Here is a 17,649-nt window from a genome sequence, read left to right as displayed (position 1 = left end):
TGAAAAGACTTCAAACAAGTCAACCACTCTACAAGGGCCGTACTATCCTCCAAAAGCACACAACCCCTGGAAGACAATGACCACTTTTTCTTGCTGACGCAGCAGCTACTACTAACTCCGGACACATGGCTGCTGCTGCTGCTACCTCTGTTGGTGCTGGTACTGCCACCAACATTCTTACTGTCAGAGCACATAGCAAGGGTTCTCTGTCCTCTACCCAAAAATTCACTTTACTGTTTTACCAAACAGTGTGATTTGTCACTCACCTACTAGTCAGCTTTCACTCTCAATGCCAGAAATTTGTATGTATGTTAGATCCAGCGACCAATGCTGTGTTTTTTTTTTTTTTTTTTTATAAACCCAGAAAATACACGTAACTTGGCCTTTAGGAGGCAATGCCACGGTTATCCTGAATTCGTATTTATGTTTAACTCAAGTAAAAATACTGTATGTTTTATTAAGCCCAGAAAATACTTGTTACTTGGCCTAAGATGCATATTTACTGTATGTATTCTAAGTGTTCCTATTTATTCAGGAGGCAAAACACCATGTGTTCTTCATCCCTTCTGCTATAATTATCGCTATTGCCAGGCTCTCATGAGCCAAGCCTGGCAAAGTTTGAACACTGTCACCCCAAAGTTCTGAGCAAGAGTGGCTTTGCCAGGATTGACTTGCTATCTCTACTCCCTACTTTTTAGTCCTTTCACTCTTGACACAGTTGTCCCAACAATGAGGTATACAAGGAAATTTTATGGTTTGTAAACCCCAGTATCATCACTGTGCTCCCTGAAATGTTCGGAAGACTCCAGTAATGTGTTACAGTTATGTTTTAACAATGTAGTACCAGCATGTAATATAAAGTTATAAATGCCTGCCCTGTACTCCGACCCCAGTACCAGACTGTGTACCATCCTCTCTTCTGTGCAATCATGCCAATAGAGGAATAGACGCAGCGGCTTCTAGACACACTTCCTGCACCCCAGATCAGCTTAATCGATGCCCCTTGAGTACAGTGCAGCTTCTTGCATTCAGGTGCAAGACTAGGACACAGATTAGTGAATGGGGAAAGCTTGTGTTGAAATATGCAGCAGAGAGCTAAAGGAGAAAGTTTCCCTGTACCTTGGCTGCAAAAAAAAAAAGCTAAAAAAAACTTTAACTCATCTTCCTACGTTCCCCCATTTCGCCAGTATTGGTGTCCCGTTCCTCCGGTGCTGCTCGGCTCCCTGCTTCTTATTCTTGGAACATCACAATGCAGTCAGCATATCGCCAGCTGCAGCGATGTCCGGCCTCAGCCAGTGATAGGATGGCCTGAGCTCCTTACATGACAGTGTGTGGGCTCAGCCTATCACCGGCCGAGGCACGACATCACTGCGGCCAGTGTGACGTTCTAAGGAAAAGAAGCAGAGAGCCAAATAGCGCCAAAGGAACGGGACGCCAATACCAGTGCAACAGGGGAACGGAGGAAGGTGAGTTAAAGTTAGTTTTTTTAGTTTTTGTAGCCTGTGCACAGGGAAAATTAAAAGTTTTTCACCACATTTCTCCTTTAAATGTGTTGCACATCTTTCCTATGTAGAAATCAAAGATACATTCACATGTGCATAGAGAAACACATTTGTAGACCTCTAGGAAGCGCTTTGTTTTGATTTTTCTTTTATTTGATAGTTTACCACATATTGAAAAAAATAAAAGATTCAAAGTAGCCGTTCAATTTATTTAAAAAGCAACAGGCAGCTAGGACTGTTAAATAACTAAGTACACCATACTCACCTTTTTGGGTCCAGCATCTGTTTTTGTTTAGTGCCATGATGGTTCATTGTCATTTCTCTCCTTATGATATTCTGATCAGGCTGCAGGGGTTCAGAATACCATTGGGAGCTGGTTACAAGGTACGTAAAGAAAAGCAGCAGAGCTGAATGAATTTCTGATGCTAGACAGGGAGTATGGCATAGTTTGTTTAAAAAGTAGGAAGCAGGCAGCTAAGGCTACTTTCATACTGCTGCTGAGCTCTGCTACAGGGAGTTCCATTAAAAAATGACGGGAGTTGAGCAGAGAAAAATTACTGCATGTCCGGTATTTTTTTCTGCTCAACTCCCCCAAAATAATCAACACCCAGCATACCACATGCAAAGTCATTGGGATCCAGCAGTGCCTGTTGTGCATTAACCCGTTCAGGGTTTGTTAAGTGCAAAAAAAAACAAAAAAACGAATGGAGTCTTAACAGGATGGGGCATAGCGGCAGTGTGAGGTAGCCTTAGTCTGTAACCCCCCCCAAAAAAAAAAAACTAACAGACAAATTAATTTAAAAAAAAGCCACAAATCTAATACAATTATAAAATTTCCTTTTTTTCATTATAGTATTTTTATAATGGAAAAGTTTAACCAGCGTTTTTTGCACATCTGACCATCTGACCATTGTCACTTTCAGCATTAATAACTCTGGGATGCTTTTACCTTTTCAGTCTGATTCCGAAATAGTTTTTTCGTGACACATTCTACTTTATGTTAGTGGTAAAATGTCATCGATACAATTCCAAAATTTGATGAAAAAATTGAAAATTTTGCATTTTTTTAACTTTGAAGCTCTTTGCTTATCAGGAAAATACATTCCAAATAAATTATATATTGATACACATATACAACATGTCTACATTATGATTGCATCATAAAATTGACATGTTTTTACTTTTTGAAGACATCAGAGGGCTTCAAAGTATAGCAGCAATTTTCCAATTTTCACAAATTTTTCAGAATCAGAATTTTTCAGGGACCAGTTCAGTTTTGAAGTTGCTTTGAAGGGCCTTCATATTAGAAATACCCCACAAATTATCCCATTATAAAAACTGCAATCCTCAAAGTATTAAAAATGACATTCAGTAAGTGTGTTAACCCTTTATGTGTTTCACAGAAATAGCAGCAAAGTGAAGGAGAAAATTCAAAATCTTCATTTTTTACACTCGCATGTTCTTGTAAACCAAGCTTTTGAATTTTTACAAGGGGTAAAAGGAGAGAAAGCTTCCTAAAATTTGTAACCCAATTTCTCTTGAGTAAGGAAATACCTCATATGTGTATGTCAAGTGTTCAGCGGGCGCAGTAGAGGGCTCAGAAGGGAAGGAGCGACAGTGGAATTTTGGAGAGTGAGTTTTTCTGAAATGGTTTTTGGGGGGCATATCACATTTAGGAAGCCCCTATGGTGCCAGGACAGCAAAAAACCCTCACATGGCATACTATTTTGGAAACTACACCCCTCAAGGAGCGTAACAAGGAGTACAGTGAGCCTTAACACCCCACAGGTGTTTGACAACTTTTCGTTAAAGTTGGATGTGTAAATGAATTTTTTTTTTCACTAAAATGCTGCTTTTCCCCCAAATTTTACATTTTTACAAGGGGTAATAGGAGAAAATTACCCCCAAAATTTGGAAATAATCCATGTGTGGACATCAAGTGCTCTGCTGGCGCACTATAATGCTCAGAAGAGAAGGAGCGCCATTGAGCTCTTGGAGAGGGATTTTGTTTGGATTGGAAGTCAGGGGCCATGTGCGTTTACAAAGCCCCCCGTGGTGCCAGAAGAGTGGACCTCCCACATGTGACCCCATTTTGTAAACTACACCCCTCCCAGAATTTAATAAGGGGTGCAGTGAGTATTTACACCCCACTGGTGTTTGACAGATCTTTGGAACAGTGAGCTGTGCAAATGAAAAATTAAATTTTTCATTTTCACGGACCACTTTTCCAAAAATCTGTCAGACACGTAAATGCTCACTGTACCCCTTATTACATTACATGAGGGTTGTAGTTTCCAAAATGGGGTCACATGTGAGAGGGGTCCATTGTTCTGGCACTATGGGGGCTTTGTAAACACACAAGGCCTTCAATTTCGGACACATTCTCTCTCCAAAATCCCAATGGCGCTCCCTCTCTTCTGAGCATTGTAGTGCACCCACAGAGCACTTTACATCCACATATGGGGTATGTTCTTATGGGGTTACAAATTTTGGGGGGCTTTTTTCCTATTTTACGTTGTGAAAATGAAAAATTTTGGGTAACACCAGCATTTTAGTGAAAAACTTTTTTTTTTCATTTTCCCATCCAATGAAAATTCTTCAAACACCTGTGGGGTGTTAAGGCTCACTATACCCCTTGTTACTTTCCATGAGGGGTGTAGTTTCCAAAATGGGGTCACATGTGGGTATTTATTTTTTTGCATTTATGTCAGAACCGCTGTAAAATCAGCCTCCCCTGTGCAAATCACCAATTTAGGCCTCAAATGTACATAGTATGCTCTCACTCCTGAGCCTTGTTGTGCACCTGCAGAGTATTTTACGCCCACATATGGGGTATTTCCGTACTCAGGAGAAATTGCGTTACAAATTTTTGGGGGTCTTTCTTTGCTTTTACCGCTTGTGAAAATAAAAAGTATGGGGCAACACCAGCATGTTAGTGTAAAAATTTAAATTTTTTTACACTAACAGGCTGGTGTAGACCCCAACTTTTCCTTTTCATAAGGGATAAAAGGAGAAAAAGCCCCCCAAAATTTGTAGTGCAATTTCTCCCCAGTAACGAAATACCCCATATGTGGCCCTAAACTGTTTCCTTGAAATACGACAGGGCTCCGAAGTGAGAGAGCGCCATCCGCATTTGAGGACTAAATTAGGGATTGCATAGGGATGGACATAGGGGTATTCTACGTCAGTGATTCCCAAACAGGGTGCCTCCAGCTGTTGCTAAACTCCCAGCATGCCTGGACAGTCAGTGGCTGTCTGGAAATGCTGTGAGTTGTTGTTTTGCAACAGCTGGAGGCTCCGTTTTGGAAACACTGCCGTACAATACGTTTTTCATTTTTATTGGAGGGGACAGTGTAAGGGGGTGTGTCAGGCCCAAGGCCTGATTATTAAAATCCTATATGTGTATTATAATTATAACTGTGTGATGTATTATCCAAGCCATGGGTGAGAGGTCATTCAGACTGTGGGCTTGTGTATTGCATTTTATTGGGGGGTCTGGCTGTTTGGTTGTATCTCCTTTGAAGTCATGCACTCTGGACTCATCATATAATCAAAGAAAAGGGGTCAGAAAGAGAGAAGGCCCCCTGGTGGGATCAGAGGGGAGGGGGGAATGGAGTCTCCCTCCAAAAAGGCAGATATATAATATTTTAACAATGCTAGACTCAGTATGTTCAATGCTGTGCAACAAGCTGACAAGACCATCCTAAGAACAGCACTCTCACTCACTCATGGACTGCTATATCATCATGCTGTAAGAACTTCATCTTTTGTTTTCTGAACTTGTCTTGCTAAACTCTTTTATATATTGTATACCTGTATGTCATTTGTTCCTGTATTTTTATATAGTCAGCACTGTGATACCTTTTATCAGATTAAATGTTTAATTAATCAGCTCTTGTCTTTGATCTCTAAATATATGAGCTCACCTTTCTAAAGGCAGCTCTAGTTGGAAACACGTTTATCTAAGGGTTAATTTGGTGACTTGCTGCGACTTGTAGTGGATACCCAGAGGTCAGGCTGCTTTTACCCTTGTACAATCACACTCTCTCTAGCGTCGTAGCTGGACCAATAGGGTGTGATCGTGACAGGGTGTATATGTAGTGTTTACCCTTTATTATGTGTTGATGTAATGTAGTATTTTTAGGGTACATTGGCACTGGCAGGTTACGGTGAGTTTCCCGCTAGGAGTTTGGCTGTGGTGAAAAATTTGCTGCATCTCAAACTTGAAGCAGGAGACCCTGTACATTCACATGGGGGGGGGGGGGGGGGGGGGGGGGGGGCAAACCTCCAGCTGTTTGAAAACTACAACTCCCAGCATTTACTGACAGACCGTGCATGCTTGGAGTTGTACTTTTACAACAGCTAGAGGCACACTGGCTGGAAAATCTTCAGTTAGGTTCTGTTATTTTCCAACCAGTGTGCCTCCAGCTGTTTCAAAACTACAACTCCCAGCATGTACTGATCGCCGAAGGGCATGCTGGGAGATGTAGTTACGCAACAGCTGGAGGTACGCAACTACAACTCCCATCATGCCAAGACAGCTGTTTGCTGTTTGGGCATGCTGGGATTTGCAGTTTTGCTAAATCTGGAGGGCCACAGTGATCTCCAAACTGTGGCCCTCCAGATGTTGCAAAACTGCAAATCCCAGCATGCCCAAACAGCAAACAGCTGTCTTGGCATGATGGGAGTTGTAGTTTTGCAAGATCTGGAGGACTACAGTTTATAGATCACTGCAAAGTGATCTCCAAACTGCAGCCCTCCAGCTGTTGCAAAACTACAAATCCCAGCATGCCCACACAGCAAACAACTGTCTGGGGATGCTGAGAGTTGTTGTTTTGCAACATCTTGAGGACTACAGTTTAGAGACCACTGTATAGTGGTCTCAGTCTGTAGCCCTCCAGATGTTGCTAGGCAACTCACTGGCTTCCGTAGGATCGCTGCCACCACCGATGGGTAAGTGGATTTTGGTGCCCGGTCCCTGTAGGTTTCCCCGTTCTGCCCCGCCTATTGTGGGTGGGCAGAACGGGGAAACCGAAAGTTAACCCCCCCCACCCCCGATCTGCTATTGGTTGTTGCTTCTTGATGACCAAAACAGGGATAGGAGGGGTGGAACCCCTGCCACCTCACTCCTATACCTTCAGGGGGATCGTCAGTGTCATGGACAACCATAGACCCGTATGACATGGAATCAGCGCAAATCGCAAGTGTGAATTCACCTGCGATTTGCGACGATTGCCGGCATGGGGGGGGCCTAATGACCCCCCCTGGACATTTGCGCGAGGTGCCTACTGATCGAAATCAGCAGTCACCCAAATCCGGTCGCTGCCCGGCGCGCGGCGGGGACCGAAATTCCCACGGGCGTACATGTACGCCCGTGGTCCTTTAGCACCAGGGAGCAAAGGCGTAAGTGGTTAACCTAAGTGGTTAAGGACCAGGCCCATTTTGGCCTTAAATGGGCACTGTCAGATACAAAAACTTTTCATATGCTGTAAAGCATGCAAAACCAATAGGTTTTGCAATTGCTTTCATTAGAAAATTTTCAGTATTTCATACTGAAAAAGCCAATCAAACTACTGCCCCCCCCCCCCCACCTGCTTGGACACATACTAGTCCTGCTGTGTCCATGCATCATCACCTATGCCATGGACACACTTCCTTGATTGACAGCTATGAGCGCAGGGCTCACAGCTGGAGGAAAAACCCTCCCACTGTCAGCTTGTGTCCCTCTACTGTCAGTGAGGACAAGCTGGGAGTTGTAGTTTTGCTAATGCTAGGGGAGATGTGAGCAGACAGCATACTGAGGGAGTGGGTGGACACCTGCACAGAGACTACGCCCCCTCCCTTTGAGAGGAATTCAGACTAGTGAGCTAAATTAAAAATGAAATAAAAAAATAAATAAAGGTGCTAGATACATTAAAATGTTATGTACATGACCAGGATTAGGTGCTGAGTGAAATATTTAAAAAAAAAAGTTTTTTTGTTGGATCTGATGGGTACTCTTTAAGGACCAGGCCAATTTTGTTTTTGCATTTTCGTTTTTTTCCTACTCGCCTTCTAAAAATCATAACTCTTTTATATTTCCATCCACAGACCCATGAGGGCTTGTTTTTTGCATCACCAATTTTACTTTGTGATGACATCACTTATATTACCATAAAATGTACGTCACTACCCAAAAAAAATATTATTTATGTGGGAAAATTGAAAAGAAAACCACAATTTAGCAAATTTTGGAAGGTTTTGTTTTCATGGTGTACCCGGAAAATAAGGGGGATCGGGGTGTCCAAAACACCCACGATCCTCCTGAAGGGATAGGAGTGAGGTGGCAGGGGTGCCACCCCTCCTATCCCTGCTATTGGTCTGTCAGAAGCGACCGACCAATAGCAGATCGGGGGTAGGGGGGGTTAAAGTTTGGTTCCCCCGTTCTGCCCACCCACAGTAGTCTGGTCAGAACGGGGGAACTGTCCGGAGACCGGCGCCGGAGGTCACTTACCATCGGCAGCGGCTGCAGCGGGCGGCGATGATGTGTGGCTTGCTCCCTGGTGCAGACTATGGAAGCCGGTGAGTTGCCTAGTAACATCTGGAGGGCTACAGTTTGGAGATCACTGTGTGGTGGTTTCTAAACTGTTGCAAAACTACAACTCCCAGCATGCACAAACAGCAAACGGCTGTCTTGCCATGCTGGGAGTTGTAGTTGCGTACCTCCAGCTGTTGTATATCTACATCTTCGGCAATCAGTATATGCTGGGAGTTGTAGTTTTGCAACAGTTGGAGGCACACTGGTTGGAAAATACTGAATTAGGTAACAGAACTGTGTGCCTCCAGCTGTTGCTAAAGTACAACTCTCAGCATGCACGGTCTGTCAGTGCACCACTTACAACTCCTTACAAGGTCCCCCCCAATAAAAATGAAAAACTTATCGTACGGCAGTGTTTCCAAAATGGAGACTCCAGCTGTTGCAAAACATAGAATACCCCTATGTCCACCCCTATGCAACCCCTAATTTAGTCCTCAAATGCACATGATGCTCTCTCACTTCGGAGCCCTGTTGTATTTCAAGGAAACAGGGCCACATATGAGGTATTTCCATACTCGGGAGAAATTGCGTTACAAATTTTGGGGGGCTTTTTCTCGTTTTACTCCTTATGAAAAGGAAAAGTTGGGGTCTACACCAGCCTGTTAGTGTAAAAAAATTAAAAATTTTGACACTAACATGCTGGTGTTGCCCCATACTTTTTATTTTCACAAGAGTTAATAGGAAAAAAGAACCCCAAAATTTGTAATGCAATTTCCCCTGAGTACGGAAATACCCCATATGTGGCCGTAAAATGCTCTGTGGACGCACAACAAGGCACTATGTACATTTGAGGCCTAAATTGGTGATTTGCACTGGAGTGGCTGACTTTTAGCTATCACACCCCCTCCCGTAGGCTTGCATTGAGGGGCGGAGCATGACGTCACACGGGGGCGGGGGCGTGACGTCACATGCCGCTGCCCTGCGGTCGACCGTAATCAGACCCGGAGCGAACATGCTCCGGGGACAGATTACAAACGGTGGGCCGCGTGCATGATCCCGGGCGTCCCCAGCTGCGGGACTCCCGCTATCAGGCATCTTATCCCCTATCCTTTGGATAGGGGATAAGATGTGTAAGCATCGGAGTACCCCTTTAATGCATAAAGTGGCAGTGGTCAGAATTGCAAAAAAGAGCTCAGTCCTTAAAGGGGTATTCCAGGTATTTCAGAGAGAGAGAGAGAGAGAGAGAGATCAATCTGCAACTAATGCAAGAGCTGTAGGCACCCTGATTGAAAACCACAGGTCTTTTGAATGGATGCAGCTCATTTATGTTTCAATGGGTGGGGTGGCTGATGTGTGGGAGGGAGGAAAATGGAATTATGGGATTTGTAGTCCAACAAAAAGGAAACTGAAACAGGAAATATCAGTTCACAAAAAGTTAGCCACAGTATTATGGTAATCTCACAACATAGCCATTTAGCCCCAAGACAAGTGTTGATCCTTCCTAAGCATGTCCATTACTGCCTGCCAGGTAGGTACTAAAATCACCTTATGGATGATAACCGCTTTAAGGTGAAAAAGAGCTCAGTCCTTAAGGGGTTAATATACTTTTAGATATCAAATTTTGTGGCATGTTGTAAAAGGTACTTTTGAGTAATTTGGGTGTTACACAGGCCGGCTACAGTCATGGAGTCATCTCCCCAACAGAAGCACACCTCCTGTCTGATGATTCATGGCCCTCCCTGCTTGATGTAAGATGAGCCTAACCATTCAAAGTACCTTATTTACATACATCATGCTCTACAAACAAATTTAAAGAAATATCACAGACATATAAAAAAAGAAAATGGCAGCAGCACACCTGGTCAACAAAATGGAGGCTCTTAGTGCACTTTTTGATCAAAACGTGTCCCCCCATCCACCACGCGGAGGTGGCCTCATATCGAATGGGACCCTAACACTCACTCACCTCTACTGGGCATATGGCCTCTGACTGGGTGACAAGTTGGATCCACTATCAATCCAAACCACCTCCTGTGAAATAGGGGAGGGGATGCACGGCTACAGAAGGCCCCCCCCCCCCCCAAATTGCACAGCAAAAACAAAAAGTGACAAATTTCCATTTTGCCTCCATTTTGTTGACCAAGTGTGCTGCTGCCATTTTCTTTTTTTTACATGTTTTGTACTTGCCACAGCAGCGTGCACCCATGTATTGGGTAAAAAGGCTGGCTATGTTTTTGTTTAATTTTTGTTTTTTTCCCACAGACATATGTTTAATTGGTATTAATGGGATATTCTGGCCTTAGACATCTTATCCCCAATCCAAAGGACCCCCACAATCTCTGTGCAGCACCTGGCATTCTGTGCTGGGCGCTGCTGTAGAGACAGATACGTGATGTTACGCCAAACCTCCTTGTGATGTCACACCATGCCCCCTCCATTCATGTCTATGAATGGGAGGGGGTGTTATGGTGTGACGCCCGTCTCCATCTCTGAAGCAGCGCCCGGCACAAATTGCCAGGTGTTGCACGGAGATCGCGGGGAGTCCCCGCTGGGACCCCTGTGATCAGACATCTTATTCCCTATCCTTTGGCCGGAATACACCTGGCAACAGGTTTCCTTTAAGAGTACAGTCCCACGTACCGCTTACACTGCGTATTTCACGCTTTGCAAAATCATCGCAGCAGTGGGAAATACACTGCGTATTCTCAGATGATCATAAACACAGGGCTAGCCTGCGGCAGCCCTGCATTTTCAGTGAAGATTGGAGGCGTAGCCACGCCTCACAGTCACGCCGGCGAGCAGCTCCGCCTCCAATCTTTCCTGAAAACCCACTGGCTAGCCCTGTGTGTATTATCCTCTGAGAATACACAGCGTATTTACTGTTGCTGTAGACGACTTTGTGCAGCGTAAAGTACGCTGCGTAAGCGGTACGTGGGACGGTACCCTAAAGCTTAGTGGTAGTAAAGTGAAGTTTGGCAGCTTGCTATCTGAGTGTGTTAAAGGACAACTGCAGCGGTATGACACTTATCCCCTATCCACAGGATAGGGGATAAGTGTTTGATTGCGAGGGTCCGACCGCTGGGACCCCCTGTGATCTCCTGTACGGGGAGCCGCCATTAGCGCTCATGGTGAGCGCTAAGGTGCGTAGTGTCGACCTAGAGGTCGACGGTGACGCCCCATCTCCTCCCTGTCACCCATACAGTTCTATGGGGGAGGCGGGGAGGCACGAACGCTGCCTCCCCGCCTCTCCCATAGAGATGCATGGAGGAGGCAAGCCGGCTGCAGCGTCATGCTGCGGCCGTCATGCCCCCTGCACGGGACAGCCGCGGCCCCATACAGGAGATCACAGGGGGTCCCAGCGGTCGGACACCCCGCGATCGAACACTTATCCCCTATCCTGTGGATAGGTGATAAGTGTTAATCACGCTGCAGATGTCCTTTAATGCAAGCTGTGGCAAAAGACTGTACTAAAATAAACTAGGTCTGTTTTTTTTTTTTTCTCTATGTATTGATCTCTGCCTAGGACAGTAATGTAAGATGTCAATATTTTTAAGTGATATATATGAAGTCTGAAGCAATGTCTGACATGTAATTTATATCCTTTGATCATCAGACTCTGACAATAATTCTATTGATTTACTGTAGTTCAGTGAGAAATATAGTACATGTTATGAAATATGGTTCCCACACCACAAAAATCTAAATTGTAACCCCTGATATAGAAAATGTGTAATTATTGTGAGAAAATCTTTATTTTAAAAATCTATAAAAATGTATTAAAGGCATTAAAGGGGTACTTCGCCCCTAGACATCTTATCCCTATCCAAAGGCTAGGAGATAAGATGTCAGATCACCAGGGTCCCACTGCTGGGGACCTCCGGGATCTACCATGCAGCACCCACCTTTAGTGGCTTCCGGAACCGCTGGAGGTTCTCAGGCTGAGCTGTCACACCCCCTCCCATAGGCTTGCATTGAGGGGGCGGAGCGTGACGTCACACAGGGCGGAGCCGTTACGTCACTATGCTCCGTCCCCGTGATCGCCAGTAATCAGACCCGGAGCAAACATGCTCCGGGGACTGGTTCTAATGGGGTGCAGCATGGAAGCTCCCCAGCGGCCGGACCCCCGCGATCAGGCATCTTATCCCCTATCCTTTGGATAGGGGATAAAATGTCTTAGCGCCGGAGTACCCCTTTAAAGAGAGAATTCTAAAAGCATCCTTTTTATGCAAAACAAAATGGGCAGGAATAGAAAATGTACTGGTTATAACTGTGTTTGTGGTTCTCATACCTTTTGTATGAGAATCGCGAGGGGTAGTTAGTAATAAAATGGTAGTAGCATTTATTATAAGGATGATCAGGTGGTGATTCAGATGCTTAACATGGCTGCATGCCAATATACAATGCATGATAGAATATGCTTATTGAATGCCTTACTAAGTTTAGACTGCTCTAATATATTTTTCTGACTTTAAAGGTATTACATTGACAACATGACTTCTGGCAGATTGGCAACTTTTGGCAAGAAATTGATTCGCAGACGATGCATAGACATCACTAGTGAAGAGTCATGCTTTGCCCGCTGCTTGACCACATTGGATCTTATTGCACTGGGAATTGGTAGCACCCTAGGTGCTGGTGTTTATGTACTTGCTGGTGAAGTTGCAAAAGAGAAAGCAGGGCCTTCAATTGTGCTCTGCTTCCTTGCTGCTGCTCTTGCTTCTGTGCTGGCTGGTCTATGCTATGCAGAATTTGGAGCAAGAGTACCCAAGACTGGTTCTGCCTATCTTTACAGCTATGTCACTGTTGGAGAGGTCTGGGCTTTTACAACTGGATGGAATTTAATACTTTCATATGTATTGGGTAAGTCTGTTTCAAAAGTTTATAAAATGTATCTCACTCTCCCTTTTAACTACCAAAAATATTCCCCCCCCCCAGATTAGCTTCCTTGCCAGGTTTAAATGATTTATTAAAGTATTTTAAAACAAATAATATATAATTATTACACTGATCACTCTGCATACTGTCTAAGTTGCTGTTGTATTTCCAGTTCAACTTTAACCTCTCTGATTTTAAAATAAAGTTGTACCTGTTAGGGACCGACCAGGAGACAGGGAAAGTGAGCCCTAAACTGACCCTAAAACTGCTCTCCCTGCCTACTTGCCCACTCACCCTAAACGGTGAGTCTACAACTGTATATCACACAAACCCGGGGTCAAAGCCCAGGGCACAAATCCCTTTTAAGGTGAATCCCCCAATTAAAGTAAAATATAACTTTTATTGTGTTAATATAAAATGATGACAAGTGATTAAAACCACAATTTCACAGTTCCAGATAATTAGTAAATTCTGGGATTAACCCAGTGGTCTCCTGTGTTATGGGTCTGCAGTACCCAAGCGATTGGAATCTGTGAAATTGATTAAAATCTGAGATTTGCCTCCTCTACTAGTTTCTACGCATCTGCGCCGTCCTCAGGAGGAATAAACGGCAAACCCGTTTATTCCTCCTGAGGACAGTGCAGATGCGTCAAAACTAGTAGAGGAGGCAAATCTCAGATTTTAATCAATTTCACAGATTCCAATCGCTTGGGTACTGCAGACCCATAAGACAGGAGACCTCTGGGTTAATCCCAGAATTTACTAATTATCTGGAACTGTGAAATTGTGGTTTTAATCACCTGTCATCATTTTATATTAACACAATAAAAGTTATATTTTACTTTAATTGGGGGGTTCACCTTAAAAGGGATCTGTGCCCTGGGCTTCGGCCCCGGGTTTGTGTGATATATATTAGTGGGATCCCTGACCCACCTAAGGTTTTTTTTGTGGTTGAGTCTACAACTGGACGCCGGTCCCTCCTTGAACTAAAGTGCTGGGGCCTAATAAAAACACACACTAATAAATAGTCAGTCACCAACCAGAAAACTAACAGGAAAATACAACTCTATAGTATATAAGTTCAGAGGACACCATCAGCGGACCTGAACAGAGGACTCAGTGGTCATGAACAGAGGACTCTATAGATCTGTGGTCATGAACAGAGGTCACTATAGATAAGTAGACATCTACAAAACTCAAGAGATCAGAATACAAGAACTAATAACAAAGAGAGTTCAAAACACCAGAAAGTAAAACGGATAAGTCAACAGACTATAGGAAAAGACAGGAATATAGCATAATCCCCCAGAATGTCCAATAGACTCCACGTCCATGGACCAGAAACAGGGATCGATAGCTAAACAGGAATTATCGCAATCCCCCAGATACCTCCAGTAGAAACAGGAATGTCTTGATACTAGAATGCATTCTCCCAGAGTCCACCTTGGAGCAGGGATATATCGTGTACTAATTCTCAATTTCCTGGATTCCCCATGGACAGGTAACAGGGATATATAGATACACAGGATATAATATAGAACACTGTTCACACTGAACACAAGACAGAAACCGCAATCCCTCAGGAACGTCCAGTAGACTCCAAGTCCCCATGGACCAGAAACAGGGATGCCAGATAGGACACTGTTCACACTGAACACAAGACAAGATGAGTCTAAGCAGACTCCACAGGATATAAATATAGGACACTGTTCACACTGAACACACGAACTGGACACTCCACTCCACTATAGGAATAGCCATTAATAATAAATCCAAATAGACTGCTGACCAGCGGCACACACACCGCAGTGTGGTCAGGATGCTGGCCCAGCAGGAAAACAGAAATATAAAACACAGAACTTCACATAAACGGATACAAGAGAATACACAGTGTGAACAGACACATAACAGAAAGGATATACAAATCCGAAAACCGACTAAACAAACACAGCTTAAAATCTACTAAGAGCATGCCAAAACATGGCTAAAACCAGAAAATATAAGGTGCTTGCTAAAACAGATATAGTAGATTAAAAGCTCAAATAAGAAGAGTTTCACCCTGCCTCCATTAGCCGCATGGCAGCAACAAGCCAGCAGCATGTCAGGATATAATGAGGATAATAACCAGCACAGAGACTATGCTGGGTTTAATATAAATAGACACACCCGAAAGGCTATTGGCTAACAGAGGCCTGGGCTTAAAAGCCAGAACATTTAACCGTTCCCTGGCCAGGGAACATAAAACTGTAGCACAGACCAATACATAGTTACATAGTTAGTACGGTTGAAAAAATACATACGTCCATCAAGTTCAGCCAGGGAATTGAAGGGTAGGGGTGTGGCGCGATATTGGGGAAGGGATGGGATTTTATATTTCTTCATAGGCATTAATGTTATTTTTTTCCAGGAATGTATCTAACCCTGTTTTAAAGCTGTTAATTTTTCCTGCTGTGACCAGTTCCTGAGGTAGACTGTTCCATAAGTTCACAGTTCTGATGGTAAAGAAGGTAAAGAACCTTTTCTTCTCCAGACGGAGGGAGTGCCCCCTCATCCTTTGGGGGGGTTTAACCTGGAACAGTTTTTCTCCATATTTTTTTGTATGGGCCATTAATATACTTATATACATTTATCATATCCCCCCTTAAACGTCTCTTCTCAAGACTAAGACTAATCGCTCCTCATAGCTAAGATGTTACATGCCCCATATTAGTTTAGTCGCGTGTCTCTGCACCCTTTCCAGCTCCACAGTGTCCCTTTTATGGACTGGTGCCCAAAACTGAACAGCATATTCCAGGTGAGGCCGTACCAATGCTTTATAAAGGGGGAGTATTATGTCCCTGCCCCTCGAGTCCATGCCTCTTTTTATACATGACAATATCCTGCCGGCCTTGGAAGCAGCAGCCTGACATTGCATGCTATTCTGTAGTCTGTGATCTACAAGTACACCCAGATCCTTCTCTACCAGTGACTCCCCCCCTAAGACATACGACGCATGCATGTTATTAGTACCCAGATGCATAACTTTACATTTATTCACATTGAACCTCATTTGCCAAGTGGATGCCCAGACACTTAGTCTATCCAAGTCATCTTGTAACCTATACACATCCTCTATAGACTGTACCGTGCTACAAAGCTTGGTGTCATCCGCAAAGATAGAAACAGAGCTGTTAATGCCATCCTCTATATCATTGATAAATAAATTAAACAACAGCGGGCCCAGTACAGAACCTTGGGGTACACCACTAATAACCGGGGACCAATCAGAGTACAAATCATTGACCACCACTCTCTGGGTACGATCCATGAGCCAGTGTTCAATCCAGTTACAAACTAAAATTTCCAAACCCAAAGACCTTAACTTACCTGTAAGACGACTATGAGGGACAGTATCAAATGCTTTAGCAAAATCCAGAAGCACTATATCCACAGCCATTCCTCTGTCAAGGCTTCTACTCACATCTTCATAAAAGCAAATTAGATTGGTTTGACAACTTCTATCCTTAGTAAACTCATGCTGGATATCACTTATAATACAAATACAGACATGACAATACCTCTGCCCTATCATAACAGACTTTGCCTCCACTTTCTAATGTAACAAACCGCTAAACACTCAGATTGGATTAGTTCTGTTACTTAATATGCCTCGTCTAGGTGCCAACTTGGCCTGTTTTCGTTTTGTTTCTACAAGACCATGGAGTCTCTCTTTACCTCCTATAAATATATAACTAATACTTTTCCCAAAGCCAGGGGAAAAAAACATATATTTTGACGGACATGGAGTCACTGCTCCCTGAAAGAGATGCTTACAACTCTCCAACAATAGCTGTGAACTTCACTATCTCAAAAATCAAGATGAAGAAATTTAAAAGCCTTTCAAACTTGAAGCAAAAGCACATTTCCTGAGATGTTCTCTTGTACCATATACATACATACAATACCAGAGGCTGGACTCCTGTCACTATACTAACTAGAGTCCAGCGCTAAGCTGTGCCAGTGTCTTTATATCCACAGGTACAGCTCAGACTGGGCAGAAGGTATACATTTTGGTTAAAACAAGCATGTTAATAATGTAAAATGTGAACAGACTCTTCATTCACTTTATGGGTGCTTTCCCCAGGGTAGAATGCTGATAATGTACTAACCTATTTTTTATGTTGTGTTTTTTTCCCCTTTTTTTCCCCCTTTATCAGATACGTGAATCCGAAGGACTACTTTGGATTTGATGGACTATGGTAATGATCTATTTTTTTTAAAATAAAATGGTTAACAAGGGCTGTGGGGGAATGTTTTTTGTAATATTACATTTTTTTAAACGTGTTGCGTTTTTTTTTGTAACACTTATTTTAAAGGCTAAGTAGTGGAAGGTGTTTCATAGATGCAGTCTATTACTAAGCCGGGACTTATCATTGGCCCCAAAAACAGCTAGCGCATACCACCAATTATTACCCTGGTAACCCACATGTTTTTTTCAATTTATTTTGTTTACTCATCCTACCCAGCCTATTAAAGCCTTGGCCTGAAAGCACCATTTTTGACTCCCAAGACCTGTTAGTATTGGCTCTTCCTGGTATCCCTGTTCCTGTAGGTACTGGGGTAATAATTGAGGATTAGCTCTAACTGTTTTGGAGGGATAACACTAAGCCCTGGCTTAGTAATCGACTCCATTTTTGTGACGGCTTCCACTACTAAGCTTTTAAAGTCAGTTACATAAAAACACACAACATACGTTTAAAAAAATTTACAAGAACA

The 17,649-nt window shown here is 43.4% G+C and overlaps 1 protein-coding gene across 2 annotated transcripts in view; it reads left to right on the top strand.

The window, feature by feature from the left end:
- The window catches only part of SLC7A3 (solute carrier family 7 member 3), a 208,994-nt gene that overhangs the window by 53,670 nt on the left and 137,675 nt on the right, over positions 1-17,649 (top strand). For both annotated transcript variants that reach the window (XM_056537883.1, XM_056537884.1), the window contains one exon: positions 12,494-12,879. In XM_056537883.1, coding sequence (XP_056393858.1) covers positions 12,510-12,879 — 370 coding nt within the window. In that variant the 5' untranslated portion in view covers positions 12,494-12,509. The remainder of the gene's footprint in view (positions 1-12,493; positions 12,880-17,649) is intronic.

This window comes from Hyla sarda, chromosome 9 (genome assembly GCF_029499605.1).
Source record: "Hyla sarda isolate aHylSar1 chromosome 9, aHylSar1.hap1, whole genome shotgun sequence".
Lineage (NCBI taxonomy): Eukaryota > Metazoa > Chordata > Amphibia > Anura > Hylidae > Hyla > Hyla sarda.
The sequence above is the reverse complement of the archived record's forward strand: the minus strand, read 5'-3'. Positions and strand labels throughout refer to the sequence as shown.